This window comes from Protomyctophum parallelum (genome assembly GCF_964188405.1).
Source record: "Protomyctophum parallelum genome assembly, chromosome: 15".
Taxonomy (NCBI): domain Eukaryota; kingdom Metazoa; phylum Chordata; class Actinopteri; order Myctophiformes; family Myctophidae; genus Protomyctophum; species Protomyctophum parallelum.
Genome location: NC_139710.1, coordinates 40,182,523 through 40,204,926, shown reverse-complemented (window position 1 = coordinate 40,204,926; position 22,404 = coordinate 40,182,523). Strand labels below are relative to the sequence as shown.

The 22,404-nt window shown below is 45.7% G+C and overlaps 1 protein-coding gene across 1 annotated transcript in view; it reads right to left on the bottom strand.

Moving 5' to 3' along the window:
• The window catches only part of cemip2 (cell migration inducing hyaluronidase 2), a 106,633-nt gene that overhangs the window by 64,376 nt on the left and 19,853 nt on the right, over positions 1 to 22,404 (bottom strand). Inside the window, 3 exon segments of the mRNA XM_083783494.1 lie at positions 15,699 to 15,941; positions 17,170 to 17,488; positions 20,356 to 20,496. Coding sequence (XP_083639620.1) covers positions 15,699 to 15,941; positions 17,170 to 17,488; positions 20,356 to 20,496 — 703 coding nt within the window.

Sequence of the window (22,404 nt, the reverse complement as noted above, 5' to 3'; positions counted from 1 at the left end):
GGTTATTTCTGAACATACGGCTCCTGGGGTGCGTGTTAAAATAACTCCATCCACTGCTACTATATTAACTGCTGCACTGTCAGGAAAACGCTACCGTCTGTCACAACGTGACTCTGTTTACATACTGATATATAGGGCTGTGAATCTTTTGGTGTCCCACGATTCGATTCAGATTCTTGGGGTCACGATTCGATTCAAAATCGATTCTCAATCCAAAAACATCACAATCTACTCCAGTGTTGAACTGAAGTGAACTTGAAAATGACTGAAGTTATGATGTTTACTGTGATTAGGGTAAGCTTAGGGTAAGCTTACATGTAGTGAAAACTGGTTACAGTGAAAACTGTAACCAGAAAAAAATAATAATAATCTTTTGATTTTTGGAAATTATGAATCGATTTTGAATCGTTCATAACGGGAATTCTAATTTGAATCTTTTTTTTGATACCCCTACTGATAAATGAGGGGCGCTCATCTCATTCCGGGCCAATTCACCCTTTGTCAGCCTTCATTTCTCTCCAAATCTCTCCAAATCTTAAAAAAGAAATGCCACGCACATCATTTCTCCAGCTGGGCATATGGCAGGCCTTTGGAATATTTGTTGAAGGTCTGGTTGATAAAAATGAACCAGTATTTAATGTATTTAAAATCCATGCTATTTACATATGAATGAATGAGCCCGGCTGGAAAGTGTCGGAGAGGGCGGGGCATAGCTAAAGGTCAATTCTGGGGGTCCAGGACATAAAAAGGTTGAGCTGGGTTAATGTGTGAATGGAATGCATTTGAATGTAAACGTCCATTGAATGAAGGCCTTGTAGAGAACTAGAGATGCACCCTCTGCCGTCGGTAGCAGATGTTGAAAACAGCAGACGTTGTGAATGCAGTACACACACATACAGTACATTCATGTCATCCTTATGTAATATCTTACAGATGGCACGGCTGGCCCGGTACAGGCAGGGTGTGAACTACATTGGATAATGAAGTGTGCGTGTGTGCGTGCGTGTGTGCATGCGTGCGTGCGTGGACTACCGTTTCTTTTCACTGACGAAACCCAAACAAAAACTGAATACAAACTAAGCTACCGTATGTTGACTAAATATATTGCCAACATTTTGTCAACAAATAAAATACTTTTTTTAGTGGAGAAGAGATCCAGTAGAACTAAAAAGACGAGTCATCTTGTGTTTGGTTGCGCTCCGAAAATAGCAGATCTACAAGCTCACAAGGCGTCGGCGTTGTGAGATTGTGGATATAGGTAGAGAATGAAGAAGTATGTGGAGATCGGAGAAAGATGGTAGAATAATGTGCAATAGAAAGAATGAAGGAGTACAAGCATGGAGAAAGGAATGTAATAACAACAGTGGGTGAGGAGTGATGGAGGGGCGTAGGGCCGTTAACCCATTAGGACCTGAGGCCGATTGTAAAAAAAAAAGGGAAAAAAAGGTCTTTTGGGAAGCATTTTACTGTCTGTCTCTCTCTCTGTCATTATCAGATGACCTTACGGGACCCTCGTCACCAACACTGACGTGACCTTAAGTTCTCCGTCCCCTGGTCGCCCCTGGGCCGGGCACACATAGACATCAAAGGGGACTTAAAGGGTTAGTTCAGATTTTTTGAACTTAAGTTGTATGAAATACTTGCCATTAATATAGTGGTTGCAACTGTATTAATTGATTGCCCGAGTCCCGGGGTGGGAGTTCTGCTCTGGTTTTGGTCAATATTAAGTAGTTCCGGTCATTTTGTGGGGGGCACTGGGGGCCACGCAGTAAAAGTAAATTAATCCACAAAACTAACGTAATTTGTATTGTTGACCTATTTCTAAAATATTAGTGCGACTTTCGTTCAACTTTGACCCCTCTATCACATGGAACTATCTTTTGGGGCGTAGTGATATGGACACAAAAAACATAGTTCCGTGTGATAGAGGGGTAAAAAAATAACGAAAGTTGCACTAATATTTTAGAAATAGGTCAACAATACAAATGATGTTCGTTTTGTGGATACATTTACCTTTACTGCGTGGCCCCATATGCCCCCCACAAAATGACCGGAACTACTTGATATTTCACCAAAACCAGAGCAGAACTCCCACCACGGGACTCTGGCAATCAATTAATACAGTTGCAACCACTATATTAACTATATTAAAGTATTTCATACAACTTAAGTTAAAAAAATCTGAACTAACCCTTTAAGCCCCTGCCCTTTTACCCGTCTGTAAAACAACTGCCCTCTCCAGACCACGAATGTAGCATTTACTACATACATGGTGGAAGAAATTAAAATGCCCTCCTCTCCTCTCCTTTCCATGCCATGCCGGAAGGCAGCCTTCAGGAGAATTGCTTTTTCCCCCCCGAAGTCTCCTGAACTTGAACACAGTATTTTGTGTTGAACTAATTCGTTTAGAAATCCATGTCGTCACACACCAGCATCTCCACTAGCTAAAGAGTGCTGGGTTGCACCACGAAAATGGCTGGTCTACAAGCTCTCAACGCGTCGCAGTGTGACGCGTTGAGAGCTTGTAGATCTGCTATTTTCGCTTATTTCTGTCCAAAAGTGCCCTCTTAACGGGATTTCAGCCCCCTGCCCCCTCTAACACTCTCTGCACGTCCCTGGGGGCCAGGCCGGGCCCCCTGTCTCCGTCCCCATGTCTCCCTGGGCCGGGCCCCCTGTCTCCGTCCCCATGTCTCCCTGGGCCAGGGCCCCTGTCTCCGTCCCCCTGTCTCCGTCCCCCTGTCTCCCTGGGCCGGGCCCCCTGTCTCCGTCCCCCTGTCTCCGTCCCCCTGTCTCCGTCCCCCTGTCTCCCTGGGCCGGGCCCCCTGTCTCCGTCCCCATGTCTCCCTGGGCCAGGGCCCCTGTCTCCGTCCCCCTGTCTCCGTCCCCCTGTCTCCCTGGGCCGGGCCCCCTGTCTCCGTCCCCATGTCTCCCTGGGCCAGGGCCCCTGTCTCCGTCCCCCTGTCTCCGTCCCCCTGTCTCCCCGTGTCGGGCCCCCTGTCTCCGTCCCCCTGTCTCCCCAGGCCAGGGGCCCATTCATCATTGAAAAAGGCTACACTTTGTGTCAAGGCTATACACAATGCACATATGGAGCTGTCACACACAGACAGAGCATGTGCTCCTCGGGGGCCATTGTTGTTGCCTTATCACTGTCATCTCCGTAAAGGGAGGTCCTGTTTAAGATTCCACTGGACCACAATGAGGTTATGGACGCACTGGTGGTGGTCTCTCCTCTCTCCCAGGGGTGTGACTTCTAAAACGCTTAAAGTGCTAAATGTTTACCAAATGGTGTAAGCGATGTGTTGTTGTTGATGACGTTTGTCCACAATCATTATCCCATTTAGTCCTGACGACGATTCTACAAATGTCTTCTAAATCATGATAGTTTTCTGAAAAACCTCATGTTTCTATGTCAGTGGTTCTCAAACTATTTCATGTCCAGGACCCCCAGAAATTATATGTAATTGACCGCCGACCCCCCCATCTGAAAATATGTTGTTCCAGGGACCCACCCACCCACCCTGAAGCAAATATTAAAATCGTTCGCTCTGAAAGAATATATATTCAAATATTTGCGCCACATTTTCACTCTTTTTCAAAAAGAGCAGATCTACAAGCTCATAGCGCGAGTGCCGCGCTATGAGCTTGTAGATCTGCTCTTTTTCAACAGCTAAAGTATAACATAATGCTTAAAAGTTTAAACCACCAAAAGGGGTTCCCGCTCAGAATGGGTTATGGAAGGATGGATGGATGTAATGGATGGCGGTGATGGCGGATGTGAGAATTCCTCTGAACAATTTCACAATAATTATGTTTGCTGTCGGGAAAAGCTAAATAATAACTTTTCAGGAAATGAAAAATATATAATAATGAGTGTTTTTTAAAACCTTTAAAGCCTCTGTGCCTCAAACAAAGAAGATATCCAGCTCAAGTGAAGTTAGAAGGCATGGACCATGTGATGTGGAGATAGGGTGTTCAATAGCATAGATTTATTAAAGAAAATAAAAATAGATTTGTGCCCGACAGAGAAATCTAGAAAAAGTGCCCCTCGGGGCACAGGTCTCCACCAGGATAATAGCATTTGTGATGTTTGGACAAAATGGGTAGGAGTATATGAAAATTCAGATCTGTGTTGAACACGTGACTATAGAGATAGTGTTTATACCAGTGAAGTTTTTGGCAGCACACTTAGATTTTAGTTTTAGTCATAGTCTCTTGAATAGTTTTCATTTAGTTTTAGTCACATTTTAGTCACCCGGAATGAACACACACACACACACACACACACACACACACACACACACACACACACACACACACACACACACACACACACACACACACACACACACACACACACACACACACACACACACACACACACACACACACACACACACAAGTTTGGCATCAGCCGCGCGTGTGCCGGAGATTAGCTGTACACGGACGGACCGAGTGCAAAACATACTCTCTACACTCTCCCCATGCCGTCGGCCTGGTGGAGACAATAATAGATACATACAGTACATACATGAATCTTTGGGTCCGGGACCCCTAATCTACACTGTAACATGTACTGACCTGTGAAAGCATTACCGTAACTCTCGATACATACAGTACTATATTAGGTATTGAGACCGCAAAGACCACTAGTGGGGGTCCCTGGATTATGACCCTGGGGGTCCCTGGATTATGACCCTGGGGGTCCCTGGATTATGACCCTGGGGGTCCCTACCGACAGTTTGGGAACCAATGTACTGCTAGAGGATCCTCAGAAGGGGAATGAAAATGCATTTGGCATTTGGTTATTTCTTAGTTTGCATTTCCATCCTTGGCTTGGACTCTTTAACGGACGCTCTTAAAACGTTATATGTGGGACTTTTACAGCCTGCCGACGAAGCACACTATGTTTTCTTCACTTCCTCCACTATAGCAGTGAGACGTTATTTCCTGGCCGGTCTCGCAAGAAGCAGAGGAAGGCCAGATGATGCCGCCGTGTCCCAGATTCACCTTTAACATAATGCAACATAAGGTCCTACTTCATGAGGAGAGCCATGCTGTTGGCCTGCAGCGCTGGGTTCACTTTTCCACCATGTTATGGCAGCGCTTACGTTAGCGCTCCGTCCAAGAGAATCAACTCCACATTTTGGCTTTCATGTACAAACAAACACGTGACCCCCCCCCCCCCTCTCTCCACCAAAGTCTATATACTGGAGGAGAACAGTGATTTAGATTCACATTAAGCTTCGGTTATATGTGCTCTCCCCTCCCCGCGCCCTAAAGTCCGATTACATCTGCTATTTCCACTTTGTGCCAGCAGGATTTACAACCAGATCACTCTGCCAGGTCACATACCGTAGCTTGGAATGAAATGTCTACCGAGGATTCTTCTGACCCCTAATGACACTTTTTAGCCCAGGGTATGGTTGGTTATTGTACCGATTGCACTGTGAACAGTATAATTGATCGGCTTTGCACATGATCGTAATGGGACACTTTGTTTGTTTTGGAGGTGGGACACTGTACGTAACCTTGTTGTTTTGTCTGCATAGTGCAGGATAGCATGGATAGGTGTGTAATACTAGCCTAGCCTGGCGTGGCCAGACTCATGGCGAGGGTTCACTGATGTTTCCTCCCCAGGGAAGAATCTTCAGTGAATCCCCGCTATGAGGCTGGCCAAGCCAGGCTAGTGTAATACTAGTATACTGTTGTTCTGTATAGAGCAGTGGTTCCCAAAGTGGGGTCCGGGGACCCCCCAGGGGTCCTTGAGGGAGTTCCAGGGGGTCCCCAGCTAAATGATAGTTTGGAACGAAGTGGACCCTTATGGGTCTGTAACTCTGAGAGTGTACGAATGGAGCCAAATGGACCATAACGGGTCCATTTGGTTCCATTTGTACAATCTCAGAGTTAAATTAACATTGATTTTACAATATAAATTGGGGGTCCCAAAAATAGAAATGCCATTAAATGGATGTCCGTAGACTAATGCATGTCAAACTGGGGGTCCTTGAAATTAAATGGGTTGAGAATCACTGATAGAGCCGTAAAAATCTTCTCTTATGGGGGGGTCCCTGGAATATCTTTTCAAATGGGGGTCTGCGGGGCTAATTAGTGTCAATTTGGGGGTGCTTGACACAAAAAAGTTTGAGAACCACTGGTATAGAGGGAATGCGCGTGCATAACGTTTAATGTTTAATGCAATCAGATAGGACTTTTCTGTTTGTATGTACTAGGAACTCGACTCGAGTTCCATGTGTCGTCACCCTTGCGATGTCACCCTGGCTATGTTGTCACCCTGCTGATAGAGATGAAAGAGTCCCGCCACAGCGTCACGGTGCCCACCACCCCACTGTCACACAGGATAGACCCAGTCTGGGTCAGAGAGCCTCCCCAGCGCCACCCCCACTGCCCCACAAACAAGCCCCCATGTGGGGATACGATAGAGCCAGGGCTGGCAGCCTGTCATTACAGCCTCTCTCTCTCTGACTGTGTGGACTATATGGACAGGGTTCTTTTCCTGCCAGGGGCAAGAGAGGGAAAATAACATAATCAAACGGGCCTCTGTCTGTCTGTCGCCCGGCTGCCAATTTACACTGGCGTGTGAGATTCTGCGTGTGTCTGTGTGTGCACACACGTGTATGCACGTGAGTGCGTGTGTTTGTGTGTGTGTCTGCGTGCGTGCGTGACTGTCTGGTGTCCTACATACATACATTAGAGCAGTTGGCAGCAGTGGAAAAAACGTACTTGAATGTTTCACTCGAGTAAAAGTATCAATACTGCAATATATGGAAATACTCTTCCAGGTACAGTAGGGCTGTCGGATCCCCAAACGTCTCAGCCCGAGTAGCTTCTTCATAAAGAAGAAGCTAAAGTTTCTAGTTTCTAGAAGCTAAAGTTTATGAAGAAGCATAAAGTTCTTCATAAAGAACTTTTATGAAGCTCTTTCCACATACTTTCTCCACATACTTTCGTGAAAGTAGCCATTTCCACATGGTCGCTTTGGTGACACGTTGTGACATTGCCGGTTCTGAATGCATTTACAGAAAGTAAACTATAGTAAAATATGCACATCACTTCATGGAGGTGCTGGGTTCAAAAAGTGACGTAGGAAAATAGAGAAGGGAACTCATATGCTCCAAATGTGTTTGCAGCATATGATTGTGCGGGTTCCCTAAAAGTTTATTTATTTATTTTTTGGTTCCATGTAGACAGACAGATATTGCTAAATGTCTGCTGCAGTATGAGCCAAAGGTTATCTAGTTATTGAACAAGATATTGGCTATTTTCAATATTTGTTTTAACTTTCCAGAAGTTATATGGAGATGTTTTGTTTGGGAACCACATTAGAGTTGCAGCTGCAGTGAGCGAGCGCCTCACAGGAACTACAGTATAGTTCCAGGAAGAGAAAGTACTACACACACTTGTTGTTTATTTCCTCTCCCCCCCCCCCCCCCACCCCCCTCTCCCCCTCCATGAAGATCATTGCGTCAGTGGTTTAACAACCTCATTGTGTGTGCGGTAATGATGACACTAATGTGCACAGCCCGGAGGTCTGCATGTGTTTGTGTGTGTGTGTGTGTGCGTGCGTGCGTGCCTGTGTGTCATTCTGATAGATAACGGTTGAGAGACAGCGGGCCGGGGGTTGGCAGGCAGACACGAGGCAGGAGCCAACGCGCTCTTTGATGTGTCCGTCGGAGGAAGCGTCTACGGCTGTGAGCTACCACGCTTTAGCCACGTCCACGCTGAACTCCCCGTCAACGGGTCAATGTCGCCTTTTAAAAGTACAATGGCTCGGTGGCCTTGTGGTTAAAGCGTCCGCCCTGAGACTGGGAGGTCGGGGTTCCATTCCCAGGCCGGCTCATACCGAAGACTATCAAATAAATGCTTGGCACTCAGCATCAAGGGTTGGATTGGGGTATTATAAGTCCCAGCGACATACTAGCGTCATGTCCAGGGGGACTCGATACTTGTACATCAAGCTGCATCACGCAGAAACAGGAGATAGGCTCCTGCCCCCATGGGCCTCATGGCTACAGAAACAGGAGATAGGCTCCTGCCCCTATGGGCCTCATGGCTACAGAAACAGGAGATAGGCTCCTGCCCTATGGGCCTCATGGCTAAAGAAACAGGAGATATACTGCCCTATGGGCCTCATGGCTACAGAAACAGGAGATAGGCTCCTGCCCCCATGGGCCTCATGGCTACAGAAACAGGAGATAGGCTCCTGCCCCTATGGGCCTCATGGCTACAGAAACAGGAGATAGGCTCCTGCCCTATGGGCCTCATGGCTACAGAAACAGGAGATAGGCTCCTGCCCCTATGGGCCTCATGGCTACAGAAACAGGAGATAGGCTCCTGCCCCTATGGGGTCATGGCTACAGAAACAGGAGATATACTGCCCTATGGGCCTCATGGCTACAGAAACAGGAGATAGGCTCCTGCCCTATGGGCCTCATGGCTACAGAAACAGGAGATAGGCTCCTGCCCTATGGGCCTCATGGCTACAGAAACAGGAGATATACTGCCCTATGGGCCTCATGGCTACAGAAACAGGAGATAGGCTCCTGCCCTATGGGCCTCATGGCTACAGAAACAGGAGATAGGCTCCTGCCCTATGGGCCTCATGGCTCTTTCAGAGCGAACATTTTAAACTAAAATCTTTGCTTCTGGGGAGTCCCTGGAACAACATATTTGCAGATGGGGTCGCCAGCCAAATACATATAATTATGGGGGTCCATGCATGTTTGAGAACGACTGACACAGAAACATAGGGTTTTTAAGAAAACTGTCAGCATTTAGAAGACATTTGTAGAATCTGTTCTCAGGTTTAAATGGATTAAGACGAGCCTGCTCGTCATCTATTCTGTACCCAGAGTCATTAATTGATAGGACGGTTATACTCGTCATACGGATCCAATCCAACGTGTTAAAGATCCAAGATTTGGATGCCATCTAGGTTTGTTAAAAGTGCTCTAAACATTAATAGACGTAATTGCAAACGCCAGACATTCAAAAAGTGACATAGTGTAGCTTTAAGCTGCCAATTCAAAACCTAGGCAATATTTCCAAGAGCATTCTCTCCTCCTAGCGGTGTGATAGAAGCTCTGGAGGAGGAATGCCCTTTATGGATTACAACAATGGATTCTAGACAAGGATCTCCACCCTGCATCTTTGGACGAGTCAAACTGACATGGAACTTAAGAGGAGTGGAATGATTGAATGATTTTGGATACAGGTCAAGGTAAGTCCTACAGTACATTCTTTTAGCATCTTAATCCATTTTGGGCAGGAACCCCTTTTGGTGTTTTAAGCATTATGTTATACTTTAGCTATTGAAAAATAGCAGATCTATAAGAGCAGCACCGTATAGGGCAGCACCGAGTGCCGCGCTACGAGCTTGTAGGTCTGCTATTTTTGAAAAATCGTGAAAATGTGGCCCAAATGTTTGAATATATTCTTTCAGAGCGGACATTTTTAACTAAAATCTTTGCTTCTGGGGGAGTCCCTTGAAAAACATATTTTTCAGGTGGGGGTCGGCGGCCAATTACATATATATTTTATATATTATGAATGTATGTGATTGGTTAGCCGAATTGCTCGTCTACATATGACGTACATTTTCCCTTCATTGTCAATGGTGTTTAATGTTTGTGTTGCAACATATTTTCATATTTGGGGAACATGATTATGACCTAATTTCTCCTTTCATTGTCAATGGCAAATATTGAGACATGTGTGGACGAAAGCTGTATATGGGAGGGGCTAAATCACACCTGTGTGAAGTGAGGGGCGCTCTTATATCAAGTCGAAATGTATTGACAATTTCGTCAACAGATAAAAACGAGACTAAAATGTGGACAAGAGATCCAGTATAAGTCATTTTACACTTGGTTGCATATGCTGAAAATAGCAGATCTACAAGCAATCTACGAGCTTGTAGATCGCTATTATCAGCAAGTGTAAAATCAGTCATTATGACAGCATCACCAAAATAAATTTTAGAAGACTAAATAAACTGTAGATTTAGTCGACTAAAATCTCATGACATTTAGTCGACTGAAACTTAACGTAACATGTACATTTGCTCAGACAAACATGACGTAAAATTGTCCATTCATTGTCAATAAAAAAGTGATGTCCGTGTAGGACGGAAACCAACACTAATAGCTGAATAGAGGAGTGGCTACAGCGCCCCTCAAAAAATGACAGAAATCAGTCGACTGAGAACTACAATCCATACAGTTAAGAACTACAGAACAGAACTACAATCCATACAGTTAAGAACTACATAACAGAACTACAATCCATACAGTTAAGTGACTTACTATCGATTCAGACGGTCGGTAATGCTCTGGATTTGATTGGATCAGAGCCGTGCCCCCGCCCCCCCTCGAGGTGAAATGTGACACTGGGGAAGAGGAGTGTGGCGTAGTCGTTGTCCAGCCAACCAAAACCCAGCCAGCCACAGAAAACCAGGCCAGGCCGCAAAACACAAACTGAAATGCTGCCTCTGCTCAAAGGCTAGAAGACTTTCCATACGGTGACTGTGGTGAGTTTAGTTTACATACAAGTGTGGGTGTGTGTGTGTGTGTGTGTGTGTGTGTGTGTGTGCGCGTGCATGTGCGCGCATGCGTGTGTATGAGCTTGCCCTTGCCTCGACGTCATTGCAGTTTTATGCAAAGGCTAACATGTAATTTAGATAGCATGTTACAGTAGTTACACAGATGCCAGATCATTTGTGACCAAATTTGACTGTTGTTGTTTCATGACATATGAAAGCAGGGAATCATAGCTTCAAATTGACACATTGGTTGTTCAGTTTGACCCACCAGTTTTGGAGATATGGCTTATAGAGTAATGTCTTGCAGAAAACAGCGAGTTGAGAAAACAGGCTTGAAAGGTTCACTTCTGTGGTCTCTAACATTACACCTAGCTACATGTTTAAAGGACAACTTTAGTTTTTTTCAACCAAGGTTCATGTTTTAGGTTGTTATTAGAGAAACTAAAAGGTGAGTGTTAATTTTCTTTCATTTGCTGCTTTCTTTTGTTTTGGGGATTTTAGCAGTTTCTGACAGGGGGGCGGGGGCATTCGAAATATGTATTTCTTTACAAAATATTATGGCGATTATTTTTTTTATTATTTACTATAGTCCTAATAAACCCCAAGAAATTACATCTGACCACAAAAGATCACGGGATCTATTGAATGTGACAAACTGACATATTGAGCCTATACACACAGTATAAGCCTTCCCCCAGTAGGCTACCTTCACATTCAGTAGATCCTGTGATCTTCTGTGGCCAGATGTAATTTCCTGGGGTTTATTAGGACTATAGTAAATAATAAAATAATAAATCACCATAAAATGTTGTAAAAAAATACATATTTAGCCCCATGCTCGAATGCCCCCGCCCCCCTGTCAAAAAGAGCTAAAATCCCTAAAACGAAAGAAAGCAGCAAATGAAAAAAAATTAAGACTCATCTTTTACTTTCTCTCATAACAACCTAAAACATGAACCTTGGTTGAAAAAAAACTAAAGTTGTCCTTTAAGCATTTATTTCATATTTACATAGATTCGATTTCAGCTCTGATATTTATTTCAGACATGCTCTAGTATGTGAAGAGTCTGCCTGTGCTATTAACTCATTTTGAAGAAAAAGTATTTTCTCCTCCGGTGAAAAGCTGGAGTTTGTGCGATGGCAGGCTCTCAGTTGAATCTGGTCAGATTTGTAGACCTGGCATCCTACATAGTTTCAATGTACAGATTATAGATAGCTAAATGTCCTAAATGTACAGATTATAGATAGCTAAATGTCCTAAATTGTAAACTGCATGTGTGTGCTGCTGAGGAGCATGCAGTGACATCCCTCGAGGGCAAACACAATTAAAGTTTTATGAGCACATGGAGCCTCCTCCCTCCCTCCCTCCACCCACCCCTCCCTCCCTCCCCAGCCTCCTCCCTCCCTCCCTAAACAAGGAGCCTCCCCCTCCCTCCCTCGCTCCCTCCCTCCCTCCCCCCCCCCCCCCCCTCCACATTCATTCAACTCTTTTGCCCTTTTTTTGTGTTGTTGCTCGAAGGCCGTCCAGCCTCGTCAGCACATTTTCACACAAACCCTGGAAGCAGCGGAACGTATTGGGGGGAAATCATCAGGGCGGCGGAGTGGAGCGGATATCCAGGATGATATCCAGGATGAAAAGGCAGTGATCTGCTTGCTTTATTTTATTTTTTTACTTGTTTTACTTAATGTATGTTTGGTGAAAATAACCAGAATCTGCCCAAATCAGTGACTTGTAATAAGCACTAATATTTGCCATCAGAACCAACATATTGAAAAATGACACACACAAAATAATAGCAGATCTACAACGTGTTGCCATGCACTTTTATCCAAAGCACTTTACATATAGTGCATTACATTCACCCATTTACACACACATTCATACACCTTTACACAGATTGTGCATTACATTCACCCATTTAGACACACATTCATACACCGATGGCAGAGGAAACCATGCAAGGCACCAAACAGCACATCGGGAGCAATTAGGGGTTCAGAGTCTTGCTGAAGGACACTTCGACACTAACTTCCCGTCCGTCAGTGACACTGTATGGGGTATTAATTCACGGGGGTGAACATAAGGTTTCATAAGAGGTTTCTGCCCGACGTGTACAGTACAGTACAGTGCTTTCCACTGATGTCTAGAACAACAACGCAATGACGGTTGTGGAGGAACTGAGGGACGGGCCCTATCTGTCAGTGTCCTGATACACGCCCGTCCGTCCGTCCGTCCGTCCGTCCGTCCCCTCAGGGCCTCAGACTGTCAGTGTCAGAGGCTGAAGAGCCCTGACACTTCAAAGACAATGGGAGGGAGTGTGTGTGTCTCAATAACAGACTGAGGCACATAAAGCTGCTTTTTATCTGCCCCGGGAGACCAGATCCTTCCCCTTCCAGACTGAGCAGAGTGGTGCTCCATTACACTGCCAAGCCCAACACACTATACTGTCATCATGCAGGAACCACTCACAATGCATCACCAGTTGTGAGCTTAGAGATCTGCTATATTTTGAGTAGTCACGCACAGCCAATCGGCAAGACCAATCAGTGGACTTTAAGGACTCTCCGAAATCTGTATCGGCATCGCATGAATATAAATCTGGCATGGGTCATGGGATGTCTGATTAAGCCTCAAGGTCGACTTGATTCAGTTGTTGCAGCAGTTGTGACTTTAAGGACAAACATCCATACCAGGTTGCTACTACATTACCGAAGAACACTCAAAATGACAGTGAAAAACAAAAGAAGAATCCGTCTATCAGCACCAAAGGATCGGCGAAGGAAATAGATCCGGCACTACTTCCGACGTACTTTTCTACTTGCAAATAACAAAAAAATGGTCTGCGACGAAATCGTCCGCGACGTCCGTGCCAGTGTTGTTTTCGTCGACTAAAACTAAGACTATCTTTTTCCACTGACGAAAACTAAATGGAAACTCCATGAAAACTAAGCTATGATGACTAAAACTAAGATGAAATGTATTGACAATTTCGTCAACAGATAAAAACAAGACTAAAATGCTAGGAAGGGACTATAGTGGACAAGCGTCGTTAAAATTCAAAATGCGCTGTCAATCAAGCGCCGGGAAGCGCTTCTGCGTACCAACAGCTGGGGCCGCCCAGAATGATAATTATGGCCAGAATACTAGTACATTCTGTGGCGAGAGAATTTCCCACCGACTGCCACTCAAAGTGGCTACTGGCCAATCACAGCACGTCTTGCGAAAGTGCACTGGCCATTGTGGCCAATCACAGCGCGTCCTTACTCAAACGAGGGAGGAATCCAAATCCATGAATGCTGCTTGCTACTGGGAGGAGGACAGGAGTTTACCACGGAGAAAGTTACCCGACACATTATTCTTACAGTATTACAGCCAAACTCTCATCAAAATGTCCAAGAACATTAAGTAACAATTTTGGTGTTCCAGCACCACCACCTCCAAAGAGACGCCAAACGGAACCACCACCTGAACCGCACAGAAAACGTGTGTTTGCGGAAAAGTGGTTGGATGATGTCGGCTGGCTCCAAACTAATGCTGAGCGCAGCGAGATGTGGTGCAAACTTTGCCGTGAGCATCGATAAGAACTGCACCTTTTATACAGGGATAAATAATTTCAGTCACCCAGCTTTTGATAAGCACGAGAAAAGCAAAGAGCACGTCAACATAGTTGAAACAATTAATAACTAACATAACAATAGTGTGGGAGGAGTGCAAAGCATTGCGGACTGGCACTGCTGCTGCACAACATGAAGCTTATCAACATGACAACAGCGTGTCCCGACATACTGTCCCTTATTATCGTAAAGTCGGGTAGTGTACACTGTTTATTTTGCACAGAGGAGCCATGTGTGTCTGACTGTCTGACTCTGTGTTGACTGTGTACATCGCCTCGGCTAAAAACAAAAGGGAAGCCTGACGTATGCTTCGCCGTACGACGTGTCGTATGTTAAACAAATAGCTGATCTGCAAGCTCGTAGATCGGCTATTGTTTGTATTAGAATATGCATAGAGGGTGTGTAGAGCCCAGGATCACATTAGATGATTGACACAGGGGTGAACTAGAAAAAGTGCCCTTCTGGGCACAGGTCTCCACCAGGATAGGAATAGCGCCACCTTGAGGCTGAGTTGAAATTGTTCATGTGGCATTTCGTCCTCGGCCTAGTGGGAATGTGCGTGCACAATTTCACGGAAATCACGCGATGTGTTCATAATTTGCAGCATTTTGTTTGAAATTGAGCACTCCTGTGAACTTTGGAAGCCAATCTTAACCAATCAGGATGGAGTCTGAGAAATCTGAAAGACCCGTTTCGTTGAATGGCTCTAGAGAGACTGTGTACCAATTTGCGCGATGTTTGGACAAAATCTGTAGGTGTACTGTGCAAAAACTTGTTTTGCACAAAGCGGCCTCCTGGTGGCGCTATAACAGGCCGTTCTGGAAATTTTGGGGCAGAGGTTCATCGTTGGCATCCAGGGAGTGTGTGTGCAAAATTTGGCATCGACCGGGTTAACGGTGGCCGAGATTAGCTGCTCACGGACACACACACGGACGGACGGACGGACGGACGGACACACACACGGACGGACGGAGTGCAAAACATACTCTCCCCCCATGCCTTCGGCCTGGTGGAGACAAAAATGGGTTACACAATCGTGGGATTAAAAATATATTTGAGAGAATATGCATATAGGGCTGCCTGGAATACACATGGACCTATAGCTGCAATTTGCAACTCTAGATTTGTTTAAATAATGGGATTAATCTAGAGTTGCAATACTCTCCATTGACTCCCCAGTCCCCACTTATCCAATTAATATCGTTTTGCTATAAGTTATTCATGCATCCCTCTTTTATCCATCCGACGAGACGGGTCGCCGCATTTTAGGAGCACTAAGTAACTCCTCCAGGTGCTCCTCTGAGTACTAGACCAAAAAAGTTGCGTGCAGCCCTGAGTATAAGTTATTTTACACATGGTTGCATGCTGAAAATAGCCAATCTACAAGCACACAACGCGTTGTGAGCTTGTAGATCGGATATTTTCAGCAAGGGTAAAAATAAACATTCCGGGTGACTAAAATGAAAACTATTCAAGAGACTAAATGACTAAAACTAAAACGGTGTCCCCCGTGTTGTGTACCTACCTGTACTTGAGGTCGTAGACGTGGCGGCTGCCCAGCGTCTCCTGGATGGTCCTCTTGGTCTCGTCCAGGAGGCTCTTGACGGCCGAGTCTCCCACGGCCAGCGTGACGACGCGGCCGGCGGGCAGTGCACGCAGCATGGCGCTCAGCGCGCGGCTGTCGTTGCGCGAGTCGTGCGTGTCGTAGCGCACGTCCAGCAGGATGGCGGCCGTGTCCTGGTCCAGCACGCGCAGGTTGATGCCGCGGCTGGAAGAGAGCACATAGGTTCAATAATGTATGTGCCACGATAATGTCCCATTAAGACCTGGAAGGCATCTGTGTCGCCGATGCTTGAGTAGGTACCCTCACATGTTCTCCCTGTGTCCCCTAGGTACCCTCACATGTTCTCCCCGTATCCCCTAGGGTAGGTACCCTCACATGTTCTCCCCGTGTCCCCTAGGGTAGGTACCCTCACATGTTCTCCCCATTTCCCCTAGGTGCCCTCACATGTTCTCCCCGTGTCCCCTAGGGTAGGTACCCTCACATGTTCTCCCCGTATCCCCTAGGGTAGGTGCCCTCACATGTTCTCCCCGTGTCCCCTAGGGTAGGTACCCTCACATGTTCTCCCCGTATCCCCTAGGGTAGGTGCCCTCACATGTTCTCCTGTGTCCCCTAGGGTAGGTACCCTCACATGTTCTCCCCGTGTCCCCTAGGGTAGGTACCCTCACATGTTCTCCCCGTGTTCCCTAGGGTAGGTACCCTCACATGTTCTCACCGTGTCCCCTAGGGTTGGTACCCTCACATGATGTTCTCCCCGTGTCCCCTAGGGTAGGTACCCTCACATGTTCTCCCCGTGTCCCCTAGGGTAGGTGCCCTCACATGTTCTCCCCGTGTCCCCTAGGGTAGGTGCCCTCACATGTTCTCCCCAGGTCCCCTAGGTGCCCTCACATGTTCTCCCCGTGTCCCCTAGGGTAGGTACCCTCACATCTTCTCCCCGTGTCCCCTAGGGTAGGTGCCGTCACATGTTCTCCCCGTGTCCCCTAGGGTAGGTACCCTCACATGTTCTCCCCGTGTCCCCTAGGGTAGGTACCCTCACATGTTCTCCCCGTGTCCCCTAGGGTAGGTACCCTCACATGTTCTCCCCGTGTCCCCTAGGGTAGGTAACCTCACATGTTCTCCCCGTGTCACCTAGGGTAGGTACCCTCACATGTTCTCCCCGTGTCCCCTAGGGTAGGTAACCTCACATGTTCTCCCCGTGTCCCCTAGGGTAGGTACCCTCACATGTTCTCCCCGTGTCCCCTAGGGTAGGTACCCTCACATGTTCTCCCCGTGTCTCCTATAGGGTATGTACCCTCTCATGCATTGAAGGACGCATGAGGTCAGTCTGGGGCTCTCCCCAGGTTGGCAGAGGGAGTGTAGCGCAGAGGATTACACAGGGCAATTGATTGACACTGGGTGGAAAAAATGGGTTGCAAAAATCGAGGGCTTAAAATACCTGAAGTTGCGCTGGAAGGCCAGGCCGCCCGTGGCCAGCCCTGTGGCGGGCACCGTGCGGGTCAGCAGGCTCCAGGACACGCGGCGCTCGCCGTGGAGCTCCAGGGTGGCGCCGGGCAGCACGCCGATGAACTTGCGGCCCAGGTCGGGCACCTCGGGCGCCCCCGCCGCGTCGTCCGAGCGACCCACGAGGGCGATGGCGGCATGCGAGCGGTAGCGGCATTTGGGCGCGCCCACGTGCAGCGCGCCGCCGTCCTCGATCAGGATGTGACGCGTCCTCAGCGTGATGTTCCTGGAGCCGTCGGCAAACACCACGAGCCCTGAAACATGAATGATACTATAACCACACGCCCTACAACATGAATGATACTATAACCACCCGCCCTGCAACATGAATGATACTATAACCACCCGTCCTGCAACATGAATGATACTATAACCACCCGCCCTGCAATATGAATGATACTATAACCACCCGCCCTGCAACATGAATGATACTATAACCACCAGCCCTGAAACATGAATGATACTATAACGGTAACCACACGCCCTACAACATGAATGATACTATAACCACCCGCCCTGCAACATGAATGATACTATAACCACCAGCCCTGAAACATGAATGATACTATAACCACACGCCCTACAACATGAATGATACTATAACCACCCGCCCTGCAACATGAATGATACTATAACCACCAGCCCTGCAATATGAATGATACTATAACCACCCGCCCTGCAATATGAATGATACTATAACCACGCGCCCTACAACATGAATGATACTATAACCACCCGCCCTGCAATATGAATGATACTATAACCACCCGCCCTGCAATATGAATGATACTATAACCACCCGCCCTGCAACATGAATGATACTATAACCACCCGCCCTACAACATGAATGATACTATAACCACCCGCCCTGCAATATGAATGATACTATAACCATGCGCCCTACAACATGAATGATACTATAACCACCCGCCCTGCAATATGAATGATACTATAACCACCCGCCCTGCAACATGAATGATACTGTAACCACACGCCCTACAACATGAATGATACTATAACCACCCGCCCTACAACATGAATGATACTGTAACCACACGCCCTACAACATGAATGATACTATAACCACGCGCCCTACAACATGAATGATACTATAACCACACGCCCTACAACATGAATGATACTATAACCACACGCCCTGCAACATGAATGATACTATAACCACGCGCCCTACAACATGAATGATAACAATATAACCACCCGCCCTACAACATGAATGATACTATAACCACACAGGGCGGTGGTGGCTCAGGGGTAGTGTGCCTGGATGGTAACCGTAAGGTTGCCAGTTCGAACCCGGGCTCCCCCAGAGTTACTGTCGAAGTGTCCTTGAGCAAGACACTGAACCCCTAATTGCTCCCGATGTGCTAGTTGGTTCCTTGCATGGTTTCCGCTGCCATCGGTGTATGAATGTGTGTGTGAATGGGTGAATGTAATGCACAATCTCTGTAAAGCGCCTTGGATAAAGGCGCTATATAAATGCACCATTTACCATTTAACATGAATGATACTATAACCACCAGCCCTGCAACATGAATTATAATAACACTATTATCTCCCATGTTTCAACTTCATATAATAAAAGTAAATGAATGAATGTGAGTAAATGAATGCCCCAATAGCAGATGTACAAGTTCACACAGTAAATTAATGCCCCAATAGCAGATGTACAAGTTCAAACAGTAAATTAATGTCCCAGTAGCAGATGTACAAGTTCAAACAGTAAATTAATGTCCTAATAGCAGATGTACAAGTTCACACAGTAAATTAATGTCCTAATAGCAGATGTACAAGTTCACACAGTAAATTAATGTCCCAATAGCAGATGTACAAGTTCACACAGTAAATGAATGTCCCAATAGCAGATGTACAAGTTCACACAGTAAATTAATGTCCCAATAGCAGATGTACAAGTTCACACAGTAAATTAATGTCCCAATAGCAGATGTACAAGTTCAAACAGTAAATTAATGTCCTAATAGCAGATGTACACGTTCACACAGTAAATTAATGTCCTAATAGCAGATGTACAAGTTCAAACAGTAAATTAATGTCCTAATAGCAGATGTACAAGTTCACACAGTAAATTAATGTCCTAATAGCAGATGTACAAGTTCACACAGTAAATTAATGTCCTAATAGCAGATGTACAAGTTCACACAGTAAATTAATGTCCTAATAGCAGATGTACAACTTCACACAACTCATCCCCATGCGTTGTGATCGCATCATCATCATCATCACCATCATCACTACATACTTCATAGCGTGAGTAAATCTGGGCTTGGCGTTCCCCAGTTGGCAGGAACGGAAGGGAAGGGAAACGGAAGGGTTGCATGCTTAAGGAAATAGGAACAAATATTGAGGGAATGCACTGTGTTGTCCATTTCCTAAAACCAATTCCAGATGTGAGTAAAGAATGAGGGCTGTTTCTGCGTTGGACTGTTTATGACTCGTGTTTACGAGCAACAAGTGGCACAACGCGGCTCAGGATACCTGGAAAGCAGGGGTTCCCAAAGTGGGGTCCGGGGACCCCCAGGGGGGCCTTGAGGGAGTTCCAGGGGGTCCCCAGCTAAATGATAGTTTGGAACCAAATGGATCCTCATGGGTCTGTAACTCTGAGTGTATAAATGGGTCCATTTGGTTCCATTTGTACATTTGGTTCCATTATTCCATCGAAATAAGTAGTAAATTGTGCCGCTTGGGATACTATTTACATTATGAAGAGAGGATATATAAAATAAAATAAAATTGAGCGATGGAAATAAGCGAATTAGCACTAAAATCCAACGCCCCATTGAGGGCTTATGGTAGGGGAAATAGCCAATAATGCGTTTTTGCACAAAATAACACCAGGAACTACAAAAAAGCCTTCTAGTCCGTAATTCTCCTTTAAGGTTAGGTTTAGGTATAGTTTTATTGAGGTACTATAAGAGTTAGGTTTAGGCAAAGTAAAAAAAAAAAAACTAGTTCCGATTGCCTTCCCGGGTGCCTACCCGAAATTCTGAGGACAATCATTGTAGCTTCAGCATGTGTCCTGTAACCGCATCGACAATTACAAAACCTTAATGTGACTCGTGCATTCCAACATTTAACACCGTACCTCCTGATTGGATGGTCAGGGAATGGAAGGTGGCGGAGGCGTCCAATCGCAACAGGTTCCCCCTCCTGACGATCATGGCCTTCTTGGGCTGGTGGCCCGGGTTCCAGCCGCTCAGGTTGGGACTGTGGTCCGGACAGTTCTCTGCGTGGAAAGACACCCACATCCATGTAAACAAACAGTGTTGTTTTCCTCGACTAAAACTATGACAAAAAAATATGACGTCGACTACCTTTTTCCACTGAGGAAAACTAAATGGAAACAAAATGAAAACTAACCTATGATGACTGAAACTAAGACTAAATATACTGACAATTTTGTCAAAAAATAAATATTAGACTAAAATGTTAGGAAGGGACTAGTGGACAAGAGATCTAGTATGAGTGATTTTACACTTGGTTTCATGCTGAAAATAGCCGATCTACAAGCTCACAACGCGTCGCAGCGCGACGGGTTGTGAGCTTGTACATCGGCTATTTTCAGCAAGTGTAAAATAAGTCATTACGACGGCATCAAGGCCCGCCAAAATACATTTTAGTCGGCTAAATCACCTGTAGACTTAGTCGACTAAAATCTTATGATATGAAACACCGTCCATCATACAGAGATACACACACGTACTTCACCTACCTGAAGTTTTCCATGAATTAGTCAAAAAAACGAAGAAAAGTATATGATGATACATCATTGTGTCTCCGATCTCTTGAGAGGATCCAATAATTCCAATCGGCTACTCACAGCACGACCCAATTCAGTCCCAACTCCTACACGTGTTGTTTGTGCATGCGTGTGTGTGTGCATGTGTGTGTGAGCAGAGTAAACTAGAATGCTATCTGGCCCTAAACAGAGTATACGGAGTGGCAGAATACCTGAGCACCGTGACCGACCCAAAACAAAGAAAAATCTTAACTAGGTACAGACTCAGTGAGCACAGTCTTTTGATCGAGAAAGGCCGTCATAGGCAGACCCGTATCCCGAGAGAAGACACATACTTCCCACAGATTACGACTACACACGGAGATTTTGAAAACATGACCAATGACAAAAAACTCCCATATCTGCTGGGCGAAGTACAACAATGTGCAAACACAGCAGCAAGATTCGTGAGTTGCTGTGATAGGAGAAGGATATCAAATGGAACACAACCACCCTAAAGACAAATCATTGTGTACTATACCTGCATCGAGTGATCTTGGTACATAGAAATTGATCTATTGAAGATTCTGACTTTCAAATGTGCATAATTTTTTTGATTGTATTGCTGTATTGTGCTTTCTGTGTTGGCAATGTAAACAAATGTTTTCTCATGCCAATAAAGCCATTTGAATTTAAAATGCATTGTGTGTGTGTGTGTGTCCGTCCAGCACCCCACTCTCTCTCAAAACAATATTTTTTTCCAGGGCCAGATTGGGCATGGGCCCTTGGGCATCAGGGAAGCCCCGATTTTTTTTTTTTTTTTTTTGCATGTTTTCTTTTCCTAGCCCTTTTTAGCTTTTTTGCATGTCTCATTTGTTTGAGAACAAGTACTGTTTATATGTCTGATATCACTGAAATCAAAAATAAAAGTCTCGAGTGAGAATTCTGAGTGAGAAAGTATCTCACACTAAAATCCAGTCTCTCAGCTTTTTGTTTCCAAAATGGCCGTTTTTCTGAAACCAAGCTTTATTCAACGGCCCAATAACTGGAAAAACTGGCACCTGTGAGAAAGACTTCTGACTAACTGTGGCACTGAAGGAGTTACCCATTCTGAACGGGAACCCATTTTGGTGTTAGCATCATGTTATGCTTTAGCTATTGAAAAATAGCAGATCTACAAGCTCATAGCGCGCCACTCGTCTTGTAGGTCTGCTATTTTTGAAAAATCGAAGAACGACTGACATTTTTAGAATCTGATCTCAGGTCAGAATGGGTTAATCAGACCAGTGTGTGTCCATTGGAAACCTCGTATGAATTTGATCTCAGGTCAGAAATGGGTTAAGCGAGTCTCCATTGATTCACTCGCCCCTCCCGTCTGTAAACTTCTGGGAACTCAGATAATCAACTTATTGGTTC